Raw genomic sequence first — 16,419 nt, forward strand, 5'->3', positions numbered from 1 at the left:
AGCCCGGAGGGCACGCACCTGTAGGCGGTTCGGAAGCCAGTAATGGTGATCCTCAGGTTCTGCCCCTCCTGTACTTCTATCATCTGTGAGGACGGCTCAAAGCGGAACTCTTTCATCATGGGTTTAAAGTAGTACTGGCCAGGACTCTGCCAAGAGACAGGCGCAATCAAGATGGCTGCCAAACTGGGAAGGGCTTAGAGTCACCAAGAGCCACAAATGAGGCGACAGGGCAGCAGGGCCTCCCAGAGATGGCGGCTGTATTACTACATGGCATGAATGGGGAGTTACCACCTTTAGCACCTCAGGGAAAAACAGAAGCCACGCCTGAACTTAGAGTCAGAACCTGAATAAACAGCAGGAAATGACACAGCAAGCAAGTGGCTGATGATCTTCTAGGGGCTTTGCACCAGGCGAGCTAGCCCCGTGGTCTCCCAGGAGTGACCATCTGTCAACACGTGTGCATACACTTCCTGAACCCACAGGACATGGCCTTGAACTGCCACAAATAAAAACTTGGTACTTCACCCCCTTTACACATGGATTGGACTTTGAAAAAGAAACCCAGACAAGCAAGCCACTGTTTCCCCCACACACAAAAGAACAAAAACAAAACGAAATAACAGGCTCTGTGGAAAACAAAGGGCTGCCTAAGGGAGGGGCTGCTGTGGTCAGGCAATTAATTATACTGCCTTGGTGATGGGTCAAGTAAAAGACGACACTGATCACCACCAGTGAGTCCTGAGTAAAACCGCAACCGGTGCACCTCCAGAGGCCCCACCGCCGTCTGTTCTCACGCTGGCCAGCAACTAGGGAGTTGTAGAACGCAGCCTCACCAGGTTTGAGAAGGTCAGAATGCCGTTGTCTTGGGTCAGGAGGTTGGACCGAAACAAGCCGCCACTGAGGGATAAGAGGACCCCAGGGAGGGGCTGGTCATCTTCAGCTTTAATCTGGGAAGAAAGGTCACACTTGAGGACAGCAGCTCCCAAGCGAGCAGGGGGCGATCTTCGGTTGTTCTCTCAGGAACGGAGACTCTATTCCTCCCACGAGTAGTTTTGAGAGACCACGGAGGAAGGAGACTTTCCATGGTCCACACTTACAATGCTGGGTATGCTGGTGGGGGCTGGGGCAGAAATGGCAGGCTGTGCATGGAGCTCTGCAACTTATTCTCATAGTTCTCACTAGTCCCACTTGCTGTTTAACTCATCAGAACACTGCAGAGCAGAGGCCAGCAACCCACAGCAAGAGGGCCAGCTGCACACTTCAGCACAGAAGGGGCGACGACCAAAATGTCGCCAGCATGCATGTCTTTCCTCGGGCAATCAACCACTTAGAGCTCAGTATGGCGTGGAATGTGCCCACAGGCTCGCACACCTGCGCACTCAGCCCCCAGCTGCAGGTGATGCTGCAGGAGGATGTGCAAACTCTGGAGGAGCCTCGCTGAGAGACTGGGTCACCACAGACAGAGGAAGGGACTTGCCTATGTTTCCTCTGCTTCCTGATCTATGGAGAGGTGAGCAAGCGGCCTCCTGCCCCGGCTGCTACCATGCCTCCCCACCAACAGGATGGGACCCTCAAACCATGAACCTACACCAGTCCTTTCGTCCTCACTTGTGTTAGGCATTTTGTCACAGCTGTACCATCCCCAGTACTGCATATCCCGGGTGTGGACAAGAATACCTGTCATTTCAGAGCTTGGGAGACAGACACAGGAGGACTGGGAGTTCAAAGCTATACTCCTCTACACAGGAAGTCAGAGGCTTAGAGGCCGGTAGTCTGGGCTGGACACCCTGTTTGCAAAGTGGGGTGGAGGTGGGCGTGAGGAGGTCGAAAGACAGCTGAAACATGCATAACCACATGAAAGTCAATGTCTTTCCACAGTGTGCCCAAGGAAAGGAAGCCAGGCACACACAGAACACAGCCCACTTATACAAACGCTCGGGGAGATGGACACTCACTGACAGTAGGAGGCAGCAGCACCAGCATGAAGGACTATGGGGACAGGAAACTTGCTATTTTGACAGTGGTTGTGTCTGTGTGGTGTGTGACACGTGAAAAACTGACCGGTGAACTTTCTGCGCGGTTTTCCGTTATGTACACTATCCTCAGTGAAGTGGCCTTTGGAGCACGTTACCTCGAAGCTCACGCCGGCCAAGGCGTAAGCCTTGAAGTCTCCCACGGTTCCCTCCACGGCAGTCAGCACGTAGCCCTCCTTCTGGGAGGTCACAGTGTACTCCAGGTCACTGTGCAGGGGGCCAACACTGAAGGAAAGAGAGCCAAACACTGCACATGGATGTTTCCAGCCTCAGAGGAGGCACAGCCCTCCCCAGGAAGCCAGACCTGCCTCGGGAAGCTCTCTGCTGGGCTCAGCCAGGTGGTTTCTCCTTGGGGACATACCTGTAGGCACCTTTGTCATCAGTGAAGACGGTGATCAAGGGTGAACTTGTCCCCTTCTCACTGATGACAATCTCCACTCCCTCCAGCTCTGGGTGGATCTGGCCTTCCAGGAACAAGCCTGCCTTCCCATGGATCTCAATCAACTTCCCTGGGCAGCTTTCTAAGAAGGAAGAAAACAAAAGAATGGGATGGCGATACAGAGGGAGTTTTCTGATGAAAGGCCTACACCTGAGACGAGGAGCTTGGTTTGGGGAGACGGTTCAGTTGTGCAAGCATGAGGACCTGGGTCTGATCCCAGTACACATGTAAAGGGCCAGCTCTAGCCATTTTGTGCCTATAACCTTGGCACTGAGGGCTGAAGCCAAGAGGATGGCTGGGGCTTACTGGCTGCAGTCTACCTCCAGGTTGAGAGACTCCATCTCAAGAGAATAAGATGGAGACAGAGAAAGACACCTGCTCTGGGCGGGGGGAGGTACTGTTGCCCCTTGGACCCAGTGGGAAGATAAAAGGGGAGCACAGGACACAACAGAAATGTATTCTTCCAACATACTCAATTCTAAACACACACCATACAAATGCTCCCCAGAGAAATCACTGATAACCTGTTCCCCAAAAAGACCTTCCCTCCACACCTAGCACAGGAAAAGCCAAACCATTCAGAAGCAGCAAACTCAAGCAAGTGTGGCAATGGGTGGTATGGCTCTTCCTCCACCTTCTGGATCAGTAATATCAAAGGAAGACAGGTCCTTCTCCAAAAACCACCATCTCAACAGCAGTCACAGAAGCTACCTCTACCACCCATCCCTGCATCCATCCACCCATGCATCCATTCACACATCCATCCATCCATCCATCCATCCACCCATGTAGCCATTCACACATCCATCCATCCATCCACCCATGTAGCCATTCACACATCTATCCATCCATCCACCCATGTAGCCATTCACACATCCATCCATTCATCCATCCATCCATCCATCCACCCATGCAGCCATTCAAACATCCACCCATGCATGCATCCATTCACACATCCATCCATCCATCCACCCAACCATCCCTGCATCCATCCATCCATCCACCCACCCATCCATGCATCCACACATACATACATACATGCATGCATGTATGAACCTACTAGTGACATCAAGTGCCAAAGAGGCTTTCGGGTGGCTTATAGACATGGCTGCAAGTATAACACAAAACCATTTAAACACACACAAAGAGAAACAAAGGATGACACTTGCTCATGGAGTGGACTCGTACCTCCACTGACGGTAGCTTCCATAGATGGGGGGTAAAAGAGCAGCTCTTTGGATGAGGGTGTAACAGTGATTTTCTCTCCAGACCTGAAGGAGTGAGGAGGGTTCAGGGTGGCTGGCTAGCTCCATCACACAGGAGGATGGGGCGGTGGAGAGCACAAGCACTTACCGGGCCCAGTAGGAGAAGTCGTAGGAGAAGGGGCCCTGTAACTCATCCACCATCTCCTGCCCAGGAGGCCTGGCCCTGCCATCCTCACCCTCTTCTTTGCCATTCTTCTCCCTCTCCTGCCTGCGGGTCTCAATCTCTGCCAGCTGCTGTTCCCTCCGCAGCTCCTGTGCAGACTTGAGAGGTCCCAGGACCAAGGCTGGCTCGCTGTCAATGGACGACCTGGAGGAGAGACAGGGCTGGTGATGGGGCATGGTGCTGCACTGGATGGGAACTTGACATTCCCACAACTGGGGACTTGTGAGCAAAGGCTGGACACCTTACAATGACACGACAGTGGCACAGTCCTTCATTTCAAAAACACTAACAACTAGAGGGCTGGAGTGTCAACTCATTAGCTGGCTGATCTTCCAGAGGACCCGGGTTTGATGCCGGGACCTCTTCTGGCCTACGCATACTCATGGTACAGACATACATGCAGGCAAAACACCTGCATACATAAACTAAAATTAAAGAAAAAAGGAATAATAATAAACACAAATTAGTTTAGTAAAAATTAAAAACCGGGGCTAGGAAAGTACCTGCCTCATGTCAACATGAGGATATGAGTCCCCAAACCCACATTTTCAAAAAAGTCAGATATGTTGACAATGTGCTTATAATCCCAGTTCTGCAGAGGCTAAGACAGGTGGACCCTGGGGTTCCCACCAGACGGCCTAACCTAATCAACAAGCCTCAGGCCAATAAGAGGCCCTGTTTCAAAAAACGTATATGGCTACCAAGGAACAATACCTGCGACTGACGGCTGACCTCTACACACATGCACTGGCACCGACATGGGACACACACAAAATTACAAAATAAAAAATAAATAAAATGACTGAACAGCTTGATGCAGCGCAGAAACAGATGCTAGCAGAACTGGCCAGAATAAAGGACCCTAAAACTTGATGAAAAACTGCCAGCTTTCACATGGCACTCAGATCTGTGATCACAGAGATCCATGATCCCTGTCCTTTCACACCACCTCTCTGGAATCTGGAGACGTGCGGAGCTAGGCAACGGTGGTGTATGTCTTTACTGCCAGCACTTGGGGTGTGGGAGGCAGAGGCAGGTGGATCTCTTTGAGTTTGAGGCCAGCCTGGTCTATAGAGTGAGTTCAAGGATAGCCAGGGCTCCACAGAGAAACTATCTAAAAAAACATGCTCCCTGTCACAGTCATAAAGTTAGAGTTCTGTGTTTGCTTCCCTGTGAGTCCGTCAATACCACATTTACACTCTACGAAGCCATAGGCCACACCTTGACAATTCTCAACAGTATTTTCTAGGTGCATTGTCACACAGGCTGGGCACAGCTATGAAGGATACTGAGAAAAAAGGCTCACACAGCAAGTTCAAGGCCAGCTTGCACAAGTTGACCAGAACTCTGTCTCAAAGTGAAAATGGATGTAAGGGCTAGAGCTGGAGCTCCATGGTAGAGCGTTTGCCTAGCACATGAATGCCCTGGGTTCTGGGTTCAATCCCTAGGACTAAGAAGCAAACAAAGTACTTTGTGTTTGCTTGTGTGTTTATTTGTGTATGTGTGTGGAATGTGTAGGCATTTATGTGCTTGTGTTTGTGTGTGTGTCTCTGTGTACATATCTCTGAGTGTGGGTGCACATGTATGTGTGCTTGAGTGTTCTCAGTGTCTGTGACAAATGAAGATGGGAATCTGGCTGGAGACAAAGACGTCTTCAACGAGAGAGAGGAAGGAGAGCGTTCCTCCCAATCCATCTGTGTGAGACAGCCATGGTGCCCAAAGTCTGCCACACCCACCCAGCTCGGAAGGTCCCTCAGCAAGGCCTGCCTGCCAAGTACCTCCTCCAACCACACAGGAGCCATCCTACTCCTCACACCCTTGAGAAAGGAGCTAAAGAAAAAGAGGCATCTTTTTAAAAAGTCACTAAATACTTAACACTATAATGAGCAAACCCTGGAAGGTTTTTCCCCTTAGCAAAAAAGTATAACATATTCAAACAGATTTAAGCAGCAGACACCAGGGCTGGAGAGATGGCTCAGAGGTTAAGAGCACTGCCTGCTCTTCCAAAGGTCATGAATTCAATTCCTGGCAGCTACATGGTGGCTCACAACCATCTATGATGTGAACTGATTCCCTCTTCTAGCAGATGTAAATGCAGATAGAACACTCATATACATAAAATAAATCTTAAAAAAAAAAAAAGAAGCTGCTGTCAGGAAGCCCGCTTTGAACAGTTGGGCCCCAGCTGCTGGGCTTATAGCTGGAGTGTAGGGCATGTTCACTTGGAGAACCACCTTCTCCAGGTCTGTTAGATCTCCCAGGGCCTCCCTGCACACATGTAACAGCCATCTTACTTGATAGTCACTGTGACATCCATCATTTTGTCGGTGGTGATGGTTCCGAGAACATGGTGGCGAATGGCCGTCAGCGTCAGGATGCTGGGTGAAGACCTACAGACCGGAGCACAGGGAAGCCACTAGCAGCAAGCACCACAGACTCCAGGGGAATCAGCACTGCCCTGGGCCCTCCCGGATACAGACAGAACGCAGCCTGCTGTCAGGGAGAGGACACTCAGGAAGCCCCACAAGTAGTGTCCTGATTAGTCTGTGTCACTTAAAACAACATGAAGTCATTCGGGAGGGAACTTTGGTTGAGAAAAAGCTCCCCCCAGACTAGCCTGTGAGCAAGCCTGTGCTTCATTCATTTTCTTGACTGACGGTTGATGCGGGAGGGCACAGCGCACTGGGGGCAGTGCCACTCCTGGGCATGCGGCCTGGAGTGTGTAAGAGAGCAGGCTAAGGAAGCCAAGGGGAGCAAGCCAGTCAGAGCTCCTCCATGGCCTCTGTACCGGCTCCTGCTCCAGGTTCCCCCTTGAGTTCCTGTCCTGACTTCTCTTCAGGATGGACTGGGACTGGGACAGTAGGCCAAATGGACCCTTTCCTCCCCCGGCTGGCTTTGGTCAGCGTTTATCATAGCAATAGAGACCTACACGAGACATTCAAGATGCCAAACCTCCCAGCCCTTACTGATGGGAAGGAACTCTGGCTCAGGCCACCATGCTTACACTTTACAAGTGGGTGTGGGATCTACGGAGAAGAGGTGTTATATTTTGAGAGTGGAATTAGTTCAAAGACCATCTGTAAGGCATTTCACAGCATGGCTCTCCAGTCTGGGTTTACAGAATTCCATTATTATCCTCATCTTTATCATTCTTATTGGAACCCACACTACAGAACACACGTGGTGATCAGAGGACAACTTTGTGGAGTCCGTTCTCTCCTTCCACCTTGACCCAGTCTCCAGGTTTTGAACTCTGATCTCCAGGCTGGCTCAGTACACACCTTTACCCAAGGAGCCCTCTTGCCAGCCCATGAGTTTACAGAATTTTACGAAGGAGAGAGACTGCCTCCATTTCCTCACAACATCCAAGTATCATAAAACCCGAATCTAGAATTTCATTTAACACCTAATCTTACCTCTTATAAAAGAAAACAAACGCAACAGAAATAAACCTGTGAGCTCAGAAACAGACACATGTGTCCTCCCCAGAACACACCCACACAAAACACTCTGCACCCTTACGTGTCATAGGTGTAGAAGGCTTGCTCAAACCGGTGGCAGGAGCGAGGGGTCACTTTGTACACACCTACAGAGAAAATCAGAAGTCACGTTCTGACAACAGAAAGCACTGTTAGGCACTTTCCAACATGTGTGCTCAGAAGGCAGGGGGCCTCATCTTAAAGCTCATGCACGTCACAGACTGAGGGGACAAGACTGGGGACACCAGGCAGGCGCCTTCCTGTGCCAAAGACCCCACCCTCCACAGCCCCTCAGGAGCGCTGACCACTGACCGCAGGCCCCCTCCACAGCCCCTCAGGAGCGCTGACCACTGACCGTAGGCTCCCTCCACAGCCCGCTCAGAGCGCTGACCACACCCTCCCACCACAGCCCCTCAGGAGCGCTGACCACTGATCGGAACTTAATGAAGTCTGTGATGCAGGTGCTCAGATGGAGCCACCATCTGAGACTGAGAGTTCAACTGAGAGGACTCTGCTAAGGGGCTCAGGGTAACCATGGCTGTGTGGTCCTGAGAAGGAACGGGGCAGAGGAGGCCTGCAGAAGCACAAGGCACTCAAGGGGCACAATGCTGGGCATAAACCTGAGGAGAGCGACACCTTGGTCAGGGCACAGCTCACCGTCTGCTGAGGAGTGCTGCCAATCCCTGACAGGCTCACTCATCAGTATTTTGACCAGGCTCCTACAGAGGCCTCATGCCCCTTTCTGTTCTCACTGCACAAAGCGGACCCCAGCACAGTGGACACTGGGGGGTCATGATTAGCTCCCATACCCCACATTTCTGCTGTTCTTTCATCAAAAGACACTGCCCAACCTCTGACCCCAGCCCAGCACCACACTGGAGGGTAGCAGTAGGCCTCTATCCACAGAGAGTACTGGGTGGCTCAAAATCCCTAACAGACAAAAACCACAACAAAAGAGCAGGAACAGGCTTTGGGCAGGTACTGTGGTGCAGTCTGTGCTGGAAAAGAATTGGTAATTTCTTTTACAAGTAACATATAAATTTATCATGTGGTTACGGTCCCATTAGGAATTAAAACACAGTCACAAAACCACGTGCACGGCTCATAGCCATGTTATTCCTAAAACCCAAAGATGGAAGCAATCCCAGTGCACTTCAAATAGCAACAACAAACAGCCACACAGAGAGGACGTGTTGTGCGCACACAACGAAATATGACTCAACAACAAAAAAGAAAAAGCACCAGACACTACAGTGTGGCTCAACTCCCAGACTATGTTAAGCGGAAGTGCCAAAGAGCAGGATCCCGCCTGGAGGCACACACTGCCTGAGCTGCTGGGTCTGAGCGACTGAATGAGTGACCCGGCTGTTCCGCAATGTGAACCTGGCGCGGGGGATAAGCCCAGGCCCCAAAGCCACACTGGATTGGCACTCCACCACTGACCCCCAGGCAGGTGAGCTTCATGCCGTGAAAACTGTTTTTCAATAGAGCCAGAGAGAGGTAGTAGAGCACTAGAGGCAAGTCAGGACATCACTAAAAACAGGCCGCTGGCCAGCAACGTCACTACCATCTCTGAAGGCGAAAGGACCCAGGGTCTCTGCAGCTCACGGCCATGCTGGCCCCACACTCCCACCCCCCAGGCTCACCTGGCTTAGACAGGCAGAAGCGGTTGACTCCTCGGGAGAGGTTGTAAATCCCCACGTTCTCAGGGCCGTTTCCATCCTGATGAAACTCCTGTGGAGCCAAAGGCAACACAGTGACTTACTGGGAGACAGAGACACCATGCTAATACTATTTCTGTTTCTGAACCAGACATCAGGTTGGCCATTAATCATTCGAGCTATTGGGTGGCACAGGAAAATAGCAAACCTTCAAAAACGCACAACTCAAGTGTGCTATTTGCATTCAGTCAGCTCCTGTTTACAGAGTGCCTGCTATGGGGAGACTCAAGTCAGGGAGGCATCACGGGGCCCCTGCTCTGGGGAATGGAGTGACCTTTTCATTCGGGAAATCAGAAAATCAGGAACTCAACAAGTGAACGAGCGGTGTCAGACAGGATTGATAAAGCAGAGCAGCTCAGGCAACGAACAGAGCGGGCACCTACTACGGAGAGTTCTACCACGGCGAGTTCTCCAGCTCCACCCACCCCATAGGAAGCTGTAGCTAAGGCCTCAGTGATGAGAGGAAATTAATGACCTGCATCTCTGGGAGGGCGCAGCTCTGAGCAGAGGGACGAACATGCACAGAGGCAGCAAGCTTGGGCAGAACTGGGCAAGCAGGTGCTGCTGGGCCCAGGGACAGGTGGACAAGGAGGTAAGGCAGAAGAGGACAGGCCCCTTGCCCACCTTCCTTACACAATTCAGACTTCAATGCAGAGACAGCAGACATCCACTAAAGGGCTTAGGGAGAGGAATGTCCACTAGCTCAGTCGTGCATGCACACCAGCCCACCTCCTGGAATAAAGTGGGGACGTGCGAGTTTATAGCAGCTGGGGCAGCAGACTGGCCTTGGAGACACCAGCTGAGGCTCCACCAGTGTCACAAGCAGCCATGCCATTGCCATCTGCCTGATTCTCTGCTGGGATCCAACAGTGACATTTGCTATGCCCCTAAGGAAACTATAGAGATAATCCTTTCCCTAGAGCCTTTGGGACTGTGGCCAAGTATATAGGCGCTGGCCTACATTCCACTGACTTGGGAGGGAAGCAGGAGTGTAAGAGTTCAAGACCAGCCTGGGCAACTCAACAAAACTCAGTCTCAAAAACAGAAAGTAAAGAAGTTGGTGCTAGAGAGATGGCTGAGCAGTTAAGAACACTGCCCGTTCTTCCAGAGGACCTGGTTTTGATTCCGACGTGGAGACTCACAGCCATCTGCATTCCAGTCCTAGGGGATCCAATGTCCCCTTCTGGCTTTCACTGAACACTGAACACTGGCAGTAGGGGCATACATAGGCAAAACGCCCATCTACACAAAGTAACAGTAAGTTAAGCAAAGGGCGGAACTGCCCATCGCTAGTCCCAGTACTAGCGAGGCATAAGCATTTGGATCTGTCAGTCTGAAGCCAGCCTGGTCTACACAGTGAGTTCTAGGACAATCAGAGCTACATAATAGAGACCCAATCTCAAAACAGTAAATAATCAAATAGAATAACTTTTAAGTGGTTTAAGGATCAGGAATACAACTCAGCAATAAGTGTTTGCTTAGTATATTTGAAACCCTGGGTTTAGTCCCCAAAAATGTAAAGTAAAATAAAGCAAAATGAGAAAGAACAAGTGAGCAAGTGAGCTCTGCCCCCGGGAAGCAACCTAGGAACTCAGCTGTACTTAATAAACAGCAAACTGGAGCTGGGCTGGAGACGGCCCAGAGGTTTAGAGCACTGGGTGTTCTTCTAAGGGTTCTGAGTTCAATTCCCAGCCATCACATGGTGGCTCACAACCATCTATAATGAGATCTGGTGCCCTCTTCTGGTGCACAGGCACACATGCTGACAGACACTGTATAAATAATAAATAAATATATTTAAAAAATAGAATAAACAGCAAACTGGTGCAACAAGGGAATGTTAACAGCTCGCTGGGCCTCCATAGCCTGAGAAGTAGGCAACAGGGTCCCAATGCTACAGAAAAAGACAGGGAGCTTGCTCAAGCTCCACACCACAGCCGCCACGGCCCACAGGATGAGGAAGGCCTGTAGCACTGCAGTCATGGGGATGCCTTCCTGTACAGGGACTCTGAGTAGAAAAGGGAACTCTTGCTGTGCCAGGCCCTGGCAATTGCTGTAAGACAGGCATTTCTTTTTAGTTGTGTGCGTGTGTGTGGTGTGTGGTGTGGTGTGTGTATGTGGTGTGTGTGTGGTATGTGTGTTGTGTGTGTTGTGTGTGTGTGGTGTATGTGTGTGGTGTGTGTGTGTGTGTGTGTGTATGTGTGTGGTGTGGTGTGTATGTGGTGTGTGTGTGTGGTGTATGTGTGTGGTGTATGTGTGTGTGTGTGTGTATGTGTGTGTGATGTGGTGTGTATGTGGGGTGTGTGTGTGCTGTGTGTGGTGTGTGTTGGGGTAGGGAGGTGTATGTGGTGTATGTGGTGTGTGTGTGTGTGTGCTGTGTGTGGTGTGTGTGGTGTGTATGTGGTGTGTGTGTGTGTGTGTGTGCTGTGTGTGGTGTGTGTTGGGGTAGGGAGGTGTATGTGGTATATGTGGTGTGTGTGTGTGCTGTGTGTGGTGTGTGGTGTGTGTTGGGGTAGGCAGGTGTATGTGGTGTATGTGGTGTGTGTGTGTGTGTGTGTGTGTGTGTGTGGTGTATGTGTGTGGTGTATGTGTGTCTGTATGTGTGGTGTGTGTGTGGTGTGTGTGGTGTGTGGTGTGTGTGTGTGCTGTGTGTGGTGTGTGTTAGGGTAGGGAGGTGTATGTGGGGTGTGTGTGTGTGTGTGTGTGTGTGTGCTGTGTGTGGTGTGTGTTGGGGTAGGGAGGTGTATGTGGTGTGTGTATGTGTGTGTGCTGTGTGTGGTATGTGTTGGGGTAGGGAGGTGTATGTGGTGTGTGTATGTGTGTGTGCTGTGTGTGGTGTGTGTTGGGGTAGGGAGGTGTATGTGGTGTGTGTGTGTGTGTGTGCTGTGTGTGGTGTGTGGTGTGTGGTGTGTGTTGGGGTAGGGAGGTGTATGTGGTGTGTGTGGTGTATGTGTGTGTGTGTGTGTGTGGTGTGTGTGTGTGAGGTGTGTGGTGTGTGTGTGTGTGTGTGTGTGGTGTGTGTTGGGGTAGGGAGGTGTATGTGGTGTGTGTGGTGTATGTGGTGTGTGGTGTATGTGTGTGTGTGCTGTGTGTGGTGTGTGTGTGTGGTGTGTGCTGTATGTGGTGTGTGTTGGGGTAGGGAGGTGTATGTGGTATATGTGGTGTGTGTGTGTGCTGTGTGTGGTGTGTGTGTGTGTGTGTGGTGTGTGGTGTATGTGTGTGCTGTATGTGCTGTGTGTTGGGGTAGGGAGGTGTATGTGGTGTATGTGGTGTGTGTGGTGTGTGTGTGCTGTGTGTGCTGTGTGTTGGGGTAGGCATGTGTGAATTGCATGCATGTATAGGGCAGAGGAATCTTGCAGAACTGGGTGGGCCCTGGGGATCTGATCCAGCTCCCCGGCTTGGCAGCAAGCACCTTCAAGAGCTGAGCCACCTTGTCCGCCCGTCTGGGCACCCTCGTGGAGACCCTTTAGGAGCAGCACATACCAGCGTGATGGCGTGTGAGAGCGCACAGCGTAGCATGTAGCCCGTCTGCCTGAACTCCACGGCCGACACGTCGTCCTCCAGAACGCCCACTTCCAGACTCTTGTTCCGCCAGCACCAGTCCTCATGCACGATGCTTACTGCAAAGCAAACACGGGGGCTTGTGCCACGCGCCACCGAGCAATCGGGGACCGCTAACTAGCTGCAAAAGAGTACGTGTGTGCTGAACGTGGTGCTGTGCACTTGTGTCCCAGCACTCTGAAGGCTGAGGCAGGAGGATGAAGAGTTCAAAGCCAGCCTAGGCTCCAGAGTGAGACCTTGTCTGAAAAGAAAATACACTTTATATAAAAACATCTAGGCAGTCAACAATGCTCAGGACAGGTCGCTGCCAAAGGAAAACTGACGCCAGCGGCTACTTGTCACCACCAGTAAAGAAATCCATTTAGGCTGAGGACGCCAGACTCTAAGACACTGTTGTCATGAAACACTGCCCAGGCAGACCTGGAACTGTCAGGAGATGCTCCCTCCTCAGCCTCCCAGCACCTGGCTCCCTGTCAGCCTTGCAGGTCTGGGCTTCTGGGTTCTGCCAGTGGGCTCCCAGCAGCAACAGTATGTGTACATGGCCGTGGCAGGGCTCCATGGAAATGATAAAAACAGGCTGCCAGCACCCTGAATGGAGATGGCCAGCTCTTCCCGGGACAGAAAAGCAACCCCCAGAGACAGACGTGGTCTAGTCCATAGCACCAGCTGCACACTGGTCCTCCGAAGGATGCACGAGTTGGCCTACTGAGGGCAGGAAGAACACCAGCGTGGACCACTGCCCTACTGACTAGGCTCTGTGCTTTACCTGATCTGCACTTGAGGAAGCCTACTGTACCATTTCACAGGTGAGGTAACACAGTGCTGGCCAATACAGTACTAGAGCTGAGTAAGTGGCAGATTGTGAGGGCAGAATCATCACCCTCTTTCTGGCATTTAGAAACAAAATGATTAAGGCCAAGGCCCCCTCCCCAGAGCAGATGCAGAGTGGTACCTTTGTGACACAAAAGAGTTCCTAGGAAAGGCCAACAGTAAGCACAAAGGCGGCGCAGGCTTGGGGTAGCTCACGGAAGCATCATGCTCCATCTTACTTTTGTATTTCCCAGGCAGCACTTTGTCAAATGCGAAAGTCATGGAGTTGACCTTGCCGGAGAGCTGCAGGCTGCGTTTCTCACCCTGGCGGCTCAGGGACTGCAGGGTCACCAGTAGGTCACCGCAGGTGTCTGTAGAAGAGAGATTGGAGGACCTCACATGATGGCCATCCAAAACCCTGACTTCAGAGTCCTTAGCCTGAGCAGCAGGCCCTGCAGGCAAGTTCAGAAAGCAAGCCTGAGGTCCCAAGGGCAGCTCTGGCTCTCCCTCACAGCCACCACAGTGATCAAGGTCCAGTCACCCCAAGGTCAGCAGACAGTGACACTCTGGCGGGGAACAGGCCCCGCTCTGCACCTCTGCTCAGCCCCCCCAAGCCTCCGCTGAGGCAGGATGGGAGAGACCACCGCTACCATCACCCCGTTCGGAAATGCTGGTCCCAGCCCGTCCCACTGCCCAGTGCTCTGAACCAGAGGCTTTGCTTGCAGTGGACACCTTACCCAAACAGGAGACTTTTCCAGAAACAGATGCCAGAAACTGCACGAAGGCCACGTCCATCACAGGCCTGTTGGTCACGGTGAGAGGGAAGGCCTGCGGCTTCAGCATCAGCCCAGCTCTGGTCTCGGCCTCAGGCACCACCACCTGTGAGCACATGAGGCGCTGGGGCAGTGGTCCTCAACCTTCCTAAGGCTGCGGCCCTTCAATACAGCTCATGCCATGACCCCAGCCATAAAACTACTCTGCTGCTACTTCCTAACTGTAATTTTGCTAGTGTTACGATTTGTAATGTAAATATCTGTGTTTTCTGATGGTCTTAGGTGACCTGTGAAAAGTCATCTGACCCTCAAGAGGATGGATGCAGCCGCACAGGCTGAGAACGGCTGTGCTGGAGCCAGCCGGGCAGCTCTCTCCACTAAAGTGGATACTGAAGGGTGCAGGCTCACTTCCAGCCTAGACGTGTAATCACAGTATATATAAGTCATATTTTATAACACCATCCTAGCCGGGCTCGGCAGCACCGGCCTGTAATCCCACACTCAGGAGGCCAAAGCAGAAAGACACCCAAGGTCCAAGTCAACCCGGGCTGTGTGAAACCAAGTCTCAAAGAGGAGGGGGGGACTGTGACTGGTGTCCCCACAGAGGCACCTGTAGAATCAGATCATTTTCTTTTTCCATATCCTTATTTTCCGTGTGTTACTTTAAAACAGAGACTACGTCACCCAGATCCTGAAATTCACACTCCTGCTTCAACCACCCCAGTACTGGGATCACAGGCGTGTGTTGTCAAATGTGGCTCCTTCTTCTGTGTGCTTTTCCCAGGCTGGGAAAAGGCTGGGAAAGGGGGCAGACATCCTCTATCTTATTCCCAGTGAAAAAACTGCCCAACTCTGGGCTTCCAACAAAAACCTCAGGAGGCCGTCAATGTGGCCATCTTCAGATAAGCTGGTCAGGTGACTAACAGCAGCTGTCACCTCCTCTTCACTTGTCCCTACAGAAGGATGGGCCCGCTCCCGAAGAGCAGGCTTAGTGGACACTCCTAGGCCTCCCTCACCAGTGCTGGGAGCAGGGCTGAGCTGATCAGCAGCCCTGCCAGCTACAGGAACAAGGTCTTTCCAAAGTGAGCAGGATTGCACCAGGCAAACGGGCAGACCTCTGGTTATCTCGTCACTCAGCCCAGCTGTGCTCAGGCCTACTCCCTTGTGGGAGAACTCCAGGCCAGGGCTGCCCTGCTTTTCTGCCTGAAAGAGCAGGCTCCCTGGGACCTGCTGGCTGTCCTGGAGTCAGGGTGGGGAAGCTCCTCCCTCGTCTGGCCAGACTCTCAGAAGCCAGCACCATCAAGTTCTCAACTGCTTGAAGAGCTGGCTGGCTTTGCTCTGCTCTTGGCCTCATGGACATCCTACAGCAGCCAGAACCTGGGAAGGCACAAGCCCACTCCTGACCCTGCACAGGCCTCTGCTGTTCAAGCACTCACATGCAGCAATGAGACGCTCAACTGTCAGGAGCCGGGAACAGAAAGGCTCCCTCTTGTGCCCCACTGTGGCCTAACACTCTGGAAAACCCCTGCTTTTTCTCAAGGTGGGTGGGGTACGAGTGTGTGGAGGGCAGAGGTCACCCTGGGTGTTGTTTGCTCATGACAAATCCAGCTTGTTTCGAGGTGGAATCGCACTGGCCTGACGCTCACCTAGTAGGCAAGTCTATCTCGCCAGTGAGCCTCAGGGATCTGCCTGTCTCTGCCTCCTGGGCACACCTAGCTTTTTATATGGACTCTGGGGATCAAAGGGCCTTATCAATGGCCACTATTGACTGAGCCACCTTCCCAGCCCTCCAATATCTTAAACCAAACACAACTCATGTACCTGGACTTTGTAGGTCCCAGGTTTTGCTTTAAAGCAAAATGACCCGTGAGCATCAGTCTCCACGGTGACCAAAGGCTTGTCCTTGTCTTGAAGGGACAGGACCACTTTGTATTTATTCATCTGCTTGGTGGTGTCAGGGTACTGGATGATGGAAATCTGGCCACAGATGCTAAACCTGCAATGAGAGGTTCAGCATTGGTCATTCTAGCCAGACTCAAACACGCAGGGCAGGCTCCCAACAACCCCGAGACAAGACCCTCTGACGGCCTGGTGACCACTGCAGACTTTTCGACATTCCCTTCAGAGACCCTCCTGCACATGTCTGCAGCTGGGCCAGAGCAAGGCTGTGCGTGC

At 51.9% G+C, this 16,419-nt stretch overlaps 1 protein-coding gene across 1 annotated transcript in view; it reads right to left on the minus strand.

Moving 5' to 3' along the window:
- The window catches only part of LOC110550475 (BOS complex subunit NOMO1), a 52,808-nt gene that overhangs the window by 13,040 nt on the left and 23,349 nt on the right, over nt 1-16,419 (minus strand). The window contains exons 12-24 of the mRNA XM_021640382.2: nt 16,066-16,240; nt 14,209-14,350; nt 13,711-13,842; nt 12,584-12,720; nt 9,026-9,113; nt 7,423-7,486; nt 6,195-6,290; nt 3,826-4,044; nt 3,661-3,743; nt 2,395-2,554; nt 2,132-2,258; nt 834-947; nt 19-146 (exon numbers count right to left, since the gene is read on the minus strand). Of these exons, the coding sequence (XP_021496057.1) occupies nt 19-146; nt 834-947; nt 2,132-2,258; nt 2,395-2,554; nt 3,661-3,743; nt 3,826-4,044; nt 6,195-6,290; nt 7,423-7,486; nt 9,026-9,113; nt 12,584-12,720; nt 13,711-13,842; nt 14,209-14,350; nt 16,066-16,240 (1,665 nt within the window). The remainder of the gene's footprint in view (nt 1-18; nt 147-833; nt 948-2,131; nt 2,259-2,394; nt 2,555-3,660; nt 3,744-3,825; nt 4,045-6,194; nt 6,291-7,422; nt 7,487-9,025; nt 9,114-12,583; nt 12,721-13,710; nt 13,843-14,208; nt 14,351-16,065; nt 16,241-16,419) is intronic.

This window comes from Meriones unguiculatus, chromosome 1 (assembly GCF_030254825.1).
Source record: "Meriones unguiculatus strain TT.TT164.6M chromosome 1, Bangor_MerUng_6.1, whole genome shotgun sequence".
In the NCBI taxonomy this organism is placed as follows: domain Eukaryota; kingdom Metazoa; phylum Chordata; class Mammalia; order Rodentia; family Muridae; genus Meriones; species Meriones unguiculatus.